The sequence below is a fragment of the Phalangium opilio genome, unplaced genomic scaffold (genome assembly GCF_054372755.1).
Source record: "Phalangium opilio isolate 3A_F unplaced genomic scaffold, DU_Popi_V2 ptg000045l_1, whole genome shotgun sequence".
In the NCBI taxonomy this organism is placed as follows: Eukaryota; Metazoa; Arthropoda; class Arachnida; order Opiliones; family Phalangiidae; genus Phalangium; species Phalangium opilio.
Window position 1 is genome coordinate 1,806,063 of NW_028324168.1, and position 15,237 is coordinate 1,821,299.

Here is a 15,237-nt window from a genome sequence, read left to right on the forward strand (position 1 = left end):
CTCTTTAGTCTAGAGAAGAAGGGTTCACGGGGAGGGGGGGAAGGGTGGCCCATACTAATGGATCCCTTTACCCGATAATACCGATATGAACTTAGAAACGCTCTCACTCAAGGGAAAGTGCAAAGAAATTAGACATTTTATCATTATAATCTAATTCGTTTCCTTAGTTAGACACTCTATGGAGGTGTATACTTTTCTTGGCACGGGTTTTGTTAGCTATACTTATATTTAGACTACTTGAGTCATCTTTCACCATCTCTTTAAATCGTGGTTACAGGCTTTTTACCGGCTTTGGACCAAGCGTCGCGAGGCAATTACGGTTTGATGGACCAAGTAGCGGCGCTTCATTGGGTACAAGAAAACATCGCGGAATTTGGAGGCGATCCCCGTAACGTGACGATAGTGGGTCACGGGCCCGGAGCGGCTTGCGTCCATTTATTGATGCTGTCACCCATGGCAAAGAGTAAGTAAGAAAGCAAGCGAAAGAAAAGAGAGACAATCCCATCAAGATGGATGAGATTTACAACGCCAATCGGGACACGGCTTCCCTTTTTAGATCTATTTCAGAGAGGCATCATGCAAAGTGGATCGGCTTTGAGTCCGTGGGCCATCGCCAGAAGCGCCAAGCATTACGCCAAAGAACTGGCGGAAGCCTTGAACTGCCCGACGACGGACAATAACGCTTACATGAATTGCATGAGAGATTTACTCGTTTCGCAGTTACAGTCTATTCGGTTGACGGTCCCCGATCATTTGACCGCTTTCGGACCTACCATCGATGGAATCGTCGTGCCAAAAGATCCCGTAGTACTCATGGAGGACGAAGAAACGCAATTCGTTAATTACGATCTTCTCTTCGGCGTCAATAAGTAAGTTAATTAAAAAGGATTAGGCGCGAATCTCTGACCAATTAATTAACCTCTCGTATTTGTTTTTAAGAATCGAGTACTATTTTGGATTCGCGGCGGACGAAGACAAAAACGGTATCGACAACGACCGTCGCGACCGCATAATGCGAACCCTAGTGCGTAACACTCATCGCTATCACATGCAAGAGATATTTCTAACGGTAGTCAACGAGTACACGGACTGGACCAAACCCTTACAACACACGCTGAACATCATGGAAAGCGCCAGCGAGGCGATCGGTGACGCTACCATCGTGGCACCCATCATTCGGGTCGGTAACTACCACGCGACCGCGCCCAAGAAGACGTACTTTTACGTCTTTCAACATCAAACCGAGGCCGGTTACTACCCGACTCGAATGGGTAGTTTACACGGTGAAGAACTAAGTTACTTATTCGGTGTGCCATTGGTGCTAGCCACCAGTAACAGCGGTGGCGGCGGAACGCCAAGTACCGCCAACCGTAACGCCAAAATGGGACTGCAACCTAGCAAGTCCGGTACGGAACACATGGACAGTAGTTGTCCCTTAAGTAGTTGTCACGGGCACGCGCAGTTCGCGCTTAATTACACCAAACAAGAGTCATCATTATCCGAACAATTCATGAATATGTGGACCAGTTTCGCCAAAACAGGGTAAGTCCTTAATAATTTCCTCTTAAATCAAAACAAAACCCAAAGTTATTACGGTTATCTTACTATAATTGGATAAATTTATTGTCCGCTTTGCAACAACTTTTGGTGGTTCTTAGAATGTATTTTGAAAAAAAAAAGGCTTACAACTAAGCCTTGGCTATGGCCAAAAGTACTTGTTCAAACCGATTTGAGCAGCAATGATGTATAAGTGTTTACTATGGGTAAAGTACGGTAGTTTTACAACAAACGACAAGCGAGCCAAAACTAACACGAAACAGTTTTTTAGGGTTAGAAAACAAAATACGCCTTGCTTGCTCGCTTGCTTATAAAGGATAAAGAAAAATTCCGTGCGCAATCTGTTGTGCCCACCATGAAGGAACACACTTTTTTTTTGAAGGGAAAAAATCCCTATATATTTTTTGGTTGCTCTGTTAAAGTTTGGGTCGTCAGGGGTTTAGAAAAGAGAAGCAGAAGAAAGAAAAAACCCGCAAAAGCAAACGAGCCTTATGTTTACCGAACAAGGTTGCTCCCCCCCCCCCATATAAAAACTATCTCGGTTGTTATTCCGTGCATTTTGAGAATCAACAAAACAAATTGTAATAATACTATTTTAAAACTTTATGTAGAGGTATTTTAAACCCAAAATTTTAATAGTTAATACCTTAATTCTAATTTAAAGTGAAGAATGGTAAATACAACCAGAATTTAATTAATACGCAATGAACTCTCTCTCTCTCTCTCTCTCTCTCTCTCTCTCTCTCTCTCTCTCTCTCTCTCTCTCTCTCTCTCTCTCTCATGCAATTGCAATAATATTATTTTAAAACTAGATGTAGAGGTTTTAAATTTTAATAGTTAATTCTTTGAATCCAATATTTAAAAAATAATTCGCGATCAACTAGAATTGAATTAATAAGCAAATGAAATCCTCTCTCTTCACACGTAAGCAAATAGCGTCTTGTAAATCTTGTTATGGAGATGGAAAAGGGCTATAACAGTGTACTAAAACGGGGGTGCCCTATACGTTAAAAAAGGGCTAGCTCAAGTGGCTTGCTGGCATAAAGATAAAAAAAGAAGGGAAAATTTATAAAGGGCTCTTTGTTATACGCAATAACTCGTTGGGCGCGAACCTTGGCTACTCCTTGAATTATTGCTTTATAAAAATAAATAAAAAGAAATGAAAAGGATTGGAAGAGGCTGACAGATCGGACGATGGAAAGCGGGTTTGAAATTTTATAAAGAATAAAAAAAAAATAAAAGACAAATAAAGGTCCGAGCTGGCTACAAGATGGACCTAAAACGAAATAAATCCCTAGAGTGTCATCAAAACGTTGGTGGATCTAGGCTTAAAAACTACTCTATAGCCAAGGCCCCAAATATATATATATAGATTCAACCTAGAAATGATTAACCTTGTTATTGAAAAAAACCCTATTTCCTATGGAATATTCTTAATTTCCAAGATGAAACCACTGAGCTATTTTCAAGAGACCCTATTATACTTCTGAATTTGGCAAGAAAAATTTACAACGAATGCGAATCTTATTTATAGTCCTTCCAGCAAAAATTCCATTTCTTTAATCTTTAAAAAAAATAAAAGTTTGTTTCGAATTACCGAAAGAAAATACCCGAGCATAAAACCCTTACACTATAAATTGTATTTAAATGTATTCCATTATTTTGTAATGTGAAACCAGACCTCGTATGTTTGTATGTACCACCAAAAGAAATTTGGATTACTGGTATAAAAAGAAGCCTAGCGTTTAGTTTTTTAAATATATATATATATATATATATATATATATATATATATATATATATATATATATATATATATATATATATATATATATATATATATATATATATATTGCGTTAAATTACGTACTTTAAAAAATGAGTTTTTATAAGTATTTTCTTGAATATTTCAAAGTTGATATTCTATAGAGGGAAGCTAACCTTCAGGCGCTTTTAACTCCATGTTAATCCTATGGCCCCTGTAGAAATGTTTACCCCGCAATACACCAGTGTTCAGGGGGCGAAAATGAGTTACAGGGGTTATTATATAAAATAAATTGATATATTTAAATAAGAAATATTATCCCTTCTTAAGTTTTAAATTTCAGATAATTATTATTAGTCAATTAACCCCCAATGACCCCAGGGATCAGGCAATTTGATACAAGCTTAACTCTATGATAACCCTTGAAAAAAATAAAATAGTTATAAATGTAAGTAATTTCTGTGTATAAAACTAATTTCAATTCTAGAATCTCATCCATTGAAAGACATAATCATTATCTTTTAATAGCAGTAGTTCCGTGGAAAAAGGGGGGTACTGAAATTGAAGGAGTCATATTGAGAAAAGAGAGAGAAAGAGGAAAGCTAGGAAAATGGCAGTCCTTATCATCAGCCGAGAGAGACTCCCAAGTACAAAAATTCTGGGAAGTTAGGTCTAAATCGATAAGAATTCCGTGGTACACTCTGGGAAAAACAAACATTTTACGGTCGTTTCGTAGTTGCCTACACAAGATCCCTAATTGGCAGTTATCCGTATACCCGTAAGTTTCTCAATGACAAGGCTTATGTTGCAATTGCAATTGCCATGAGAGAGAGAGAAAGAGAGAGACGCGTGCTTCAAGACGAATCTAGGGAGAGCTTTCTCGCTACCATTCAATCCTTCAAGAGAATCATCGCTAACCTATAATTACCGGAGCTGCCTAGGCCTTGGGCTCTTCAAGCGATAAAAACCAATTTGGTACTCCTTACACGTTTTTATCAAACTCGCGCTATAACAATTATTACCCCCTTCGCTGTAAGAAAAGAAAAAGAAATTTTCAAGAAGAAATGCTTAGAAATCTGGCCTTTACTTTTGGATCATGATTATATAGGTGATGAGAGGGTACGTTTTCGTAGGCTCCATCACGATGCGTTTAAGGTAGTATTATCTATTGTCTCAACCACCTTATCTACAGTATATTGCTAATAGCTCACACACACATACACCATCTTAAGGTTCAGCTGTGATACAGTAAGATCTCAAAGGGTCCGATACTGGAATAATTTATAGCTATACGAATCGTTTTTAGTATCGAGTATAAATCTGAAGCAACCCTTAATTTCACAGCAGTAAGCTTCTAACATTCGCTATTTGTCTGTCCCTGTAGTTTGAAAGAGTGAGGAACGTGTTGGGAATTTGGGTGTTTTTCTTATACCCAAGTGTAAATATTAACTTGAAGCCAATAAAAATTACGAGATAACAATAAAGCCTTCAGGGCTATTAAATTTTAACCAAAACATAATTTATTGACTTAAAGGATAAAACGCAAGGATAATTAAGAATGGTGTGGGAATTAAACTCCAGAAGAGTATCAGGTTAAAATATAAATGTATTAAAACGAAGATAGGTCAACTGACCAATGGCTAACATTCAGTTAAAAACGCGTGCAAAATAAATTCACGTATACAGAATTTTACTAGTTAGGGATACGTGATTTTTATTCTATATATATATTTTTTGAGGGGAGGGGGTAAAGGAATTATGTAATCCCATAATTAATTTAGTTCATTAAGGAGAAAGCACGTACGTTTTCGTAGCTATAGAGATGACTAATTGCTTGACCCGGTTTTCTCATTCAAACTATATAACTATAAGCCTAACAGTGGATGTTAAAATCCAGCTTAATCGTGATTTTAGGGACCCGAAGCCTTAACTTAAATATAACAATGAATGTATCCATAGTTAATTGATACGACGGAATAATTATAGATAATTTAATTAATGATCTATCCTATTATTAAGCCTTAATGGCCAATTAAAACGTGCTGCGTGTAATTAAATTATTAAAATAAAATAAATTATAATATATTAATATAAAATAAATTATAATATATTAATATAAAATAAATTATAATATATTAATACAAAATAAATTATAATATATTAATATAAAATAAATTATAATATATTATTATAAAATAAATTATAATATATTAATATAAAATAAATTAAAACAAAGTAAAGCTTGACAAATATCAGGATCTGTAATTTGTTTCTGGTATATCAAGGTCTTAAATTCAAAATTAATTAATTTCAAAGTGATTACTGTTTAAATTTAAAGTATAGGCACGAGGAAGGGGTTGGTAAAAATGTATTTCTAGTTTAATGCTGACGTCGAAACAAATCATTTCTTCTTTACTGGTGGAATTTAAGGGGTAAATTATATCGAAATCAACGACAAATGGCAAAAGGAAATGTCAGAGATATGTAGTGGGTAACAAAGAGGGAATAACTTGGGAATTGCTAAAAATCTCCGATATACAGAATAAAATACTCCGGAAATGAGAGAACTTCTACCAAAACATAATAAAGGGGGGGGGGGTAAAAAGAAATGAATTTATCTATCATAATCTGTCAGTGAATCTGACACGTTTCCCCTCTTCTATCTACCCCCCCCCCCAACTCCACCCCCAAGGGCATTCAATTGTTTACTTTTGTTGAAAAAGGGGGGCACCTAATGGGCGGCTACATATCAACTCGAAGTTATGTAGTACTTCAAAATATACTCAAATACTAAATAATAAAATAATATAGGTCTACCACTATTTATTTCGAAGTTATTCACTTCTGTTATAGGAATTCCGACCCACTTAGTAGACGTTAAGCGTCTTCCTTCTTTGATCTTTTTTTTTATAAGGAAAGACACCACGTGGTGAAATTTATGATTCTATCTTTTTAAAAGTTCGTATCACAAAAGAATATAATTTTTTTCTTTCTTTTGCCCATCATCTATTGAGAAAGCTTCTCTCGTTTTATCGACAAGCGTCGGATAAAAAAAAGAAAGGTATATAGGCATCCCATACCGTACGTACCATACTCTTTTGAAAAAACTTCTACTGTATATCTAGTTTTCCCGCTAAGCTTCCAAATTACTCTTACATATATATATGTATGTATTGGACATGTTTTTTCTTTCTTTTTTAAAAAAATATTTATACCATCACAGAGTTAACGAGATTTCGATCTCCTTTCGAAAAATATTTGGGGCTTTTGTAAAAGAGTAAGGTTGATTTTGATTGGTTAGGTTAACTCACAAGCTCGAGCGTGTGTTACCAAATTTGGAACGTTATAATTTTAAAAGATATATATATATGGAAATACCTTCGGGGTGTGATCAAAAAGTGATATCTAGTTTATTAGAGAGAAAGTATAAGATGCCTAAGTGTTCGCGCGCCATAGTCCCAGTCCCCCTTTCAAAATACGAGGGGGGACGTAAAAGGAGGCCGGGATCATATTTCGCCTCTCCTCAGTCGGAAAATACGTAATTTTCGTCATTCGCGTCGCGCTGACGTGGGTTTTCGAGAACCAATGAGATGCTCGTTGTAATTTAGAGGCGGCGTGGATTAACTCCGGACCTAAGTTTGGACTGGAGATGAAGCTGGAAATGTGGCGAATTTATTATACCTTCTACCTAGTAAACTAGTATCACTTCTTGGCATGATATTGTCCATGGAAGAATATAAAAAGGAGAAGAAAAGACTTTATATTTTATCCATGGATAGTCTAAAAATATACCTTTGCAATTGACGTATCACGTGACACGCTCTTGAGAAGCGATTGTTAAAGAACGCTCTTGAAATTTATAATTGAAACCAAGGCTTAACGAATATGTTGAAAATGATAGAAAATAGAGAAGAAAATTAGAAATGGGGTTAAAAACTCACCATATTAATCAATATCGGGATGAATTTCAATTTTTACGACACGAAAATGAGTTATGGTCCGGTGAATTATCTCGCATCCGTTGCGAATCCCATTTGAGCGCAGACTCAGTACGATAACGATGGTTCATTCTGGGAAATTTATGATACATTGGCAATTTTTGCAGGCTGAGAATGGTTTCTTTTTCGCTCCGACGATTCCAAATACCTTTTTCCCTTCTTTTTCTCGCCTCGTATAAATTGCCCTAATTTTTCCTTGTCAGCTTTCTAACTGTACCGGAGTTTTTTACGATCGGTGGGGTGGGTGGGGCGGCCTTTTGCCTTTGCCTTAACCCTGGTTGCCTGGCGCATTTCTCTCCTTATATGGCAACACCTGCAAAAATTTCAGAATATCGAGGATGAGTAAAAGTTTTATTAAGATAAAGATAACGTCGTAAAAGTGTTACATATTTTATACCGAAGAGAAAATTTATAAACCAAAAATAGACACAAAAACTTGTAGCAAAATTTGATTTACAACCAATCGTAGCGACCGGATATTAAATTATTCAGCTGTTCTGAAGTTTCATAAATATTTAAAGATTCTGTAAATTTAAAACTACATAATCTTACGGAATTGAAAATGAAATTAGAGTTTTAAATTTACAACCCAATCAAACGAAAAGAACTCGTTAGGTAAATTATTCAAAAGATATTCTTGTAAAAGAAGTTAATATTAATTTATGAAGTTTAAGGAAACAATAATCCCAAAGCGAAGAACGCATTTCCGATGATTTTAAACAGAAATTTATCTTTTATAATCTTTTTGAAATGGAAATTAATTGCGGGTCTCAAAGCGAAATGTTAGGGCTTAGCTGTTAATTTAAAATTTGCTAAAAATAATAGTTTTCTTAAAAATTCGTGGCAGCAGAAGGGGATAATAGAAGAAGGATGACACTCTGAATCCTCTTAATACTTTAGTTATGTAACATGATTCTTCCCAGGCTGACTCCCCCTTTCTGTTTGCTCTCCCGCTCATCAAACTTCAGATGGGCATGGTAACGTGCTAGGGTGAATTCTATAAAGGTTTGGTACTAAATCCTCAGCAATCAATTAGCCAACAAACCTTGATTGTCTTGACGTGGGACAAAAATCCACAAGCGTATGCGCCTTGAAAATCAAATAGTTAAGCGCTAATAGAGTAATGATGAGGGAATTATTTATCACGGTTGTGATTCGGTTTAGTAACCTTGTGCACTCCAAATGTAAAATGATGTTGGGAAGAATCATGTTACAATTACCGCGTTATGGGGTACACTTCTCTCGAAGAGAACTATTATATACTTCTACTGGCAGATAATTTATATTCTTTTCATTTGTTAACAGAGACCCAGCCGGACCTCCTCAAGAAGGAGATGCTAATCCCGTCGAGGATAAAACCAAAGGAAAATCCGATAGACTAGTTTGGCCTCAATACGAAGGAGTGCATCAAAAATACCTTCATATAAGTAAGAAGACGTTATTTTAAAGTCTTAAATATAGCTGCGGGGGAGAGGGGGTGCGAGGCTCGAAATTAATGTAGCAACGGGGTGTAACGATATTTCACGGGTTCCCTGACTCGTTGCAGACACAAAGTCCAAGGTGAAAGACCATTACAACGCTCATCGTCTTTCGTTTTGGTTGCATCTCGTGCCTAATTTGGACCAATCGCGAGGCATCTCGGGGGATCTGCAACATCATCAGTTGGAAGACCACGAAAACAAGAGTAAATACGACGGCGTCGTCAGGACCGGAACCCCGGGAGCTACGGACGAGGGATTCTTACAAGGCTCTTCCGCCACGACTGAAATTAATCCCGCTCTTGCCGCCTCGGGTGGAATGGCGGTCGCCACCAAAGTCTTGGGAGGGTAAGAGTGATGACTTCTTAAAAACATTTTTACGCCAACTTACAAAGCACGAGTGCCTACTTTAAAGCGTTTATATTGCAATGTTAATAACGGCTTATCCATTTTGGCCGTCTTGCTGTCAGTCTTTTAAGAAAAAGGCATAGATAGTTTGCACTCTTTGGGCTAGAGAAAAGTCCCCCGCCCCCTCTACTTCAGTGCAGTGTAAGGCAAGTCAGTCAAGTACTGGTTCCAACTAAACCAGTAATCGCCCTTCTCTGCAGTCTCCTGCAGTGGCAACACTGAGGAAACGGCAAAAAAGCCCCTTTGGTTTCGTTAAACTTTAAGCAAGGGTGGCATTATTTTGGTTGGTTCTTTGCAGAAACGGTACCGACGGTCATTTCTCGTCAATGGACCCAATGGAATTGCCAAAACCAACTTCCGGCGGTCAAGAAGTGACGGCTCCAATTGGCGCCACGAACGTCACAAATTCAATGGCGGTGGTATTACCACCTAACGGTTACTCGACGGCTCTGAGCGTGACCATCGCCGTGGGTTGTTCGTTGCTAATATTGAACGTCTTAATCTTCGCGGGAGTTTATTACCAACGTGACAAGAAAGGGGAAGAGAGCCAACGGAAAAGCCCCAAAGTGAGATACGGTCAATGCTCGCCCTGTTCGGCTCTGAACGCGCCAAACCATGATAGTGATCCCAACGTTTTCCAGCAAACTCAATGTACTTCGCAAGCGGAAAGCCATTTCGGCACCGTCCATTCTAATAAACACCAGTTCATCCGATTGCCCACTTCGGGTAGCTTGACCATGACAGCCCCCATTCACCATCACCACCATCCTCACGATAACTCGCCGGATTTCTTACACCACGAATCTGGAATAGGCCTTATGCCATCCGTTATCGGTGTATTACCACCCAAGGTACCAGTCATTTAAATATACTTGTAAATCATTACCCCAAACCCGAAATAACCTAACTATACCCTAAAAAATTTCCGAGTCTTCCAAGTTCCATATTATCGTAAGTAAATAATTACCCCTGATAAGTTATTGGGGGTTTAATTATTGACTTAACGATATAATCCAAAGTGTTAACCCACGCCCTGAATCCGTTTCTATAATCTTGTTAAAATTGGTCTTCTTAACCCTGATTCTGAAACTGGCTTTAAACCTGTATATAAATTTTATAGTTTGGATCATACTACGACGACGAGAAAGAAAATATTCATATTTTTACCCTCAAGGTACCCCCTAAACCCACCAACATCGGCGTTTCACCGCAAGAGCACCTTCATTTGACACCCGAGGCTCAACCGTTACTGGCCGGCGCTCATCAGGGTGACCCGAACCAACTGGGAGTTCAAGTACTCCCCTCGAACCAACAACAGCACGCGCGCAATAATCAACAACAGAATGCGAACAACGCCTCATCTCAGGGCACGCTGGGACGAGGACAGAGTAACCGGAACAACACCACGGCGCAAGAAATGCGGGTGTGAGTACGTGCCGAACCTTCTTCCCAAATTCTGAAAGTAAAACTATGTCCGCCCCCCTTTGAAGCCTCGTTCGAAATATCCCCATTTTTTAAATAAATATATTTCAAATAATAACCGACGGTTTAAATTGGCATTGATTAAAAACGGGATTTTAAACTAAAAATAATAAAAACAATTGGCGGAATTAACGAAACAGAAAAAAAATTGATATTTGTTGCATTGAACGAGATATTTACCTCAGACCTTTTTGCGTGAAACAAAATATAATTACTCTTTAATTAAAAAAATAAAAAGTCTTGGTAAGAAACGTATCGGCATGGAAACAAAAATTCTATCTCATAACTTCTATCTATCTCTCACACACTCTATACTTTCCTAATTCAAAGCATGCGCTTTAATTATTTATACGTTAGAAGTTTTAATTAATTAGATTTAGTTAAATTCACGTATCACTTTCTAAATGTTTTTAACCCACTTCAAGTCCAGATATACGAAGTACTAATTCTTTTCAAAGCCTATCGCTGCTGACGTAAAATTTCATCACAAAGAATGCGATACGCTTACGAAAAGGACTCGAGTTATTTAATCCCTACGTTAAAACATAACTAAATTATTGAATTTAAAAATTAACTAAACAATATCAGTTAAATTCTTCTTCGTAAATCCGGGTAATTTCCACAACTATTTAGCACCTTTTATTAGTATAATTAAACGTTAGTCTATAATTAATTAGATGAAATCTAACCAGCACCTAACACTTTACCATCCTCGCATGTCAAAGCCCGCAATATACGTGCGACTCTTTTTCAAAATTAATTCTTTTCTTTTAAATAATATATCGAAACTTTCCACACACGTTTCCATTTTTTTCTCTTTCTCTTTTTTGTCTCTTTTCTCTGTGTGTGTGTCTCTCTCTATCTCTCTGTGTCTGTTTGACTTCTAAAACTGTCAAATGTGGTCTGATCAACCATGGAAACTGAACCAATTCACCCGTCAACCAAATTTGTGGTTCTTCGTTAAATGTAACTCGCAAAACACGCCGTGACCTGGGTCAGATTCTAAGAGCGCCATTGGTCCAAGAATGTGTCGAGCAACTAGAAGGGATTCAACCTTCGAGTTCACCCATCAACTTTACCGCGAACAATTCACCTTTGACCTCTTCGCCCCCTTTGCCCCCCAAGTCCTCGTCGAGTTCTTCGACCGCTACAACCGTGGTGGTCGAACCGGTTCAAGAATCGGTTAGTCCCGGTGTTGATGGACCTAGATTTCTACGACGCGCTCATAACCCGAGACTTTGGGGCGATAACCGCTCCTCACCGCCAACGGTTTGCGCCGCTTGTGACGAGGAAAATAACGCTTCCGATTCGTGGGCCAATTCCTTACAACGTCGCGCCAGATTAGTGCCTCTGGTACCGCGCCAAAGGTCGCAAGATAGCGCCGGAAGCGGTTCGTCCAAAGGACCGTGTGTGCAAAAGGAAACTACGGTTTGACCGCTTTTTAAATACGAACGCGCCCGGTGCGCGTCCACACTCTTCGTTATAAATATTCGTAAATTCAATAAAAATGTGACGGAACGTGAAATTTATATTCGCGCGAGTTGTGATAACTATACCATAAATATTGGATTCCCCGCTGGTGCGTTCGGGGAAACTAACCGATTTTCTTTCGGGTATTTTAAGTTTGATTTAAAAAAAAATCATATACGGTGTAAATAACTGAACTGGATCTACTAATGACTGCGTAAATGTGTGAATAACAATAAAAAACCATCGGATTACAGTATTCCTTTAAACTAAAGAGTTAAACCCAAGAGACTATACGATTTTTTTTCAGTTACAATAGACCTTTAATTTATCATATAGTTATATTAAATACGAAATTGGAATAAATTGAAATATATTGATTACGCGATTTTAAAAAGTTAATTTGTATTTAAATTAATTTTATCTAATTAAATACATATTAAATAAACGCGATTTAATTAACGAGGTAAGATGTTATCGATAATTTTAATTCCAATTAAAATGGTATAGATTTAAATAAAAAAACCGATTCGTATTAAATATTTCTACGGTTCCTGCCCCTCCCTCTTTCCAAAAAAAAAAGAATTAAAATTAATTTTAAAAAGAAGAAGAAAAAAAATCACAAATCTATCAACTTAAAATGTTTAAAAAACTCGAAATAAAAATAAAAAAAAATCCAATTTTTTAAGAATAAAAAACCACAAAGTAAATTTGTAGTAAAACTAACAGAAACGTAAAAATTCACATAAATTTCCTATTAATTTCTATAAATTTCTAATATATTATAAAAACAAGAAATTCGAGCGTTATAGGGGCTTGAATCGTCCTTCAAATCTCAAATTAACTCGAAGGAAAAATTCAGAAAAACAAATTTAAAAATTAATCCATGGAAACTGTTTTTATACGTGTTAAAAAAGAACTAAATTTCATTGTGAAATCACAACTTAGCGTTGCGCGCGTTTTTTTTCCTTTGAAAAACTGTTCCGTAATTAAACAACTAATTACGTAAAAAATAATTAAAACAATTTCGGGTTTCACGCGATAAAGGGGAACCAACAAAAAAAATATATAAATTTCGTGTAAATTTGGCAATCGCCAAACGAAAACGTATCTTCCAGAAAATTACAAAAAAAAACCAATAAAAATAAAATGTCTGAAAAACATTAAATTTCGAACTTTCATTTCTCGATATTTAAACCAGGGATAGATTTAATTTTAGAAGTAGGAATGGAGAACAGAGTAATCTGCTGGGCGCGCTTCAAAGTCCCGGACCCCCTTCCACGGAACGGAGGGGGGTATGAAAAAAGAGGCGGGTCATAGCGACAGAGGTAAAAACAAATTACGTATTTTTCGCCATCCCCGTCAGCAACGTCACCAAAACGTAGTTTAAGTGAGCCAATAAGATAATTTAAACTTTTCGTTACGTGTTGGAGGGAGGGGCTCTTTACTGGGCTATGAGTCGGACTGAAGTAAATACTAACCTTTCTACATTCCTACATCCAAAATTAAATCTATCCCTTTTAAACCTAATCCTTTATTTAAGAATAGTTTTAATTTAAAATCTTATTTATTATCATCTAGGGTTTCAAATTCAAAGTTCGCCCGGCAGCTCCCCTTCCCTAAACTCATCCAAAAACCTAGTAAATCCGCTTCTCCTCTCAAAAACCCTCCATTTTTTGAAATTTTTTGCGAACGACATTAAAAAATCGTTATATCATAAAGTAACAAAGGAATCATAAAAGAAAAAAAAAGAAGAGTTGAAAGCTTTCCATCCCCATCATTCCGAAAAATAATTAGATCCGTGCAAGAGGATAGCGAGTGGTTAAAAAAAAATGGGCTAGCGGATTTAAATGTCTATCGAATGCGCGTGCAAGGCCCGAAATAAGATCCCTTTTTCTAAAGAGAGCCAGCCGCATCCCGGTCGGGTTAAAGAAGATTTGGAAGAGGAGAAGAAAGAAGCTCAAGAGCAGAGAGAGAGATGGAGAAAGAGGAGGGAAACTTCGCAACAGAAAAAGAATTAAAAATATGTTTATATGTCAATTCTAGAAACCTGTTCTATTCGATACGAAACTGGCGTTCAATTTCTCTGCTTCAACTTGGAAATTTCAATTATATCCTAATAATTAACCCTAAAATCGGAATATTTCATTGAAAATCATTTACGATATCCATTCCCTCGGACTGTAAGAGTGGATCGTTTCGGCTTTAAACCCTTTTTCTATCGATTTCTTTCGTCTTTCCTCGTCTACACCAAAGCGAAGGCGGCGTTCAATTACTAGAAACTCGGCAATCGGACGCCATGGAAGAACCTCAAGGTCCGGCGTTCAATATATCCTACTTAATAAAGCGAAAGCTATTGTGGGTGGTTACTCCTTAAACCTCCTAACCTTCTTGAACCCATTCCAACAACGTAACTTCATTACCCATTAGAAATTGATAGAGGTGAAGTAAGAAGAAGCGGACTGGAGAGATAAATTCTACTTTTATCGGCCTGCAGTATACCCGAGAATCTCGAGTCTTATATACGTAAGTATTTTTCAGCGCAAAGCTTGCTGGGATATATATAGTTGGAAAAGCTGTCGCGTTTCATTTAGCGCCGATCTGACTGAACATTTCGCGACGGCAAAAGATGGGAGGAGTTTTTGGCGGGTCCCTTTCAGCTGCCTTTTCATTTTGGGGACGTCATGTTTTACTACCATAACCTCTAACCTCCTACCCCATCCCTTCCTCCTTCCCCAACTCTCTTCCTTAGACTGGCGGCTTTTACTTCCGGATTTCTTCCGCGATGGGAAAGTGAAGTAATTGGATGGGAGTTTTCAAAGAGGTCTCGAAGAAATTTGTTACTTACAGCGTGTCATACCCCATTTATTCACCAAGGTTCATATAACCTCCCCGAGTCCCAAAACATTTTCCGTTATTTGCCAATGAGTATAGCGAAACACCACGAGCACCTAGGCCTTGGCCCCTACCTATAGATAAATGAAGTAGCCTAAATCTATGTCCAAGCAGGATAAGGGGGTGTCTAAACTTCCTTGAACTTAACTAAAGCCACGAAAAGGAGGAGAATAAAAAATAAAGAAAT

At 37.4% G+C, this 15,237-nt stretch overlaps 1 protein-coding gene across 5 annotated transcripts in view; it reads left to right on the forward strand.

The window, feature by feature from the left end:
* The window catches only part of LOC149676649 (neuroligin-4, X-linked-like), a 74,381-nt gene extending 61,096 nt beyond the window's left edge, over nucleotides 1-13,285 (forward strand). For 2 of the 5 annotated variants that reach the window (XM_089837712.1, XM_089837716.1), the window contains exons 3-10: nucleotides 278-463; nucleotides 557-869; nucleotides 940-1,542; nucleotides 8,626-8,747; nucleotides 8,867-9,146; nucleotides 9,505-10,057; nucleotides 10,327-10,629; nucleotides 11,688-13,285. In XM_089837712.1, coding sequence (XP_089693838.1) covers nucleotides 278-463; nucleotides 557-869; nucleotides 940-1,542; nucleotides 8,626-8,747; nucleotides 8,867-9,146; nucleotides 9,505-10,057; nucleotides 10,327-10,629; nucleotides 11,688-12,122 — 2,795 coding nt within the window. In that variant the 3' untranslated portion in view covers nucleotides 12,123-13,285. Of the gene's footprint in view, nucleotides 1-277; nucleotides 464-556; nucleotides 870-939; nucleotides 1,543-8,625; nucleotides 8,748-8,866; nucleotides 9,147-9,504; nucleotides 10,058-10,326; nucleotides 10,636-11,687 lie in introns of all 5 variants that reach the window. The other 3 variants (XM_089837714.1, XM_089837713.1, XM_089837715.1) reach the window with 3 other exon arrangements.
* The last annotated feature ends 1,952 nt before the right edge of the window (nucleotides 13,286-15,237 follow it).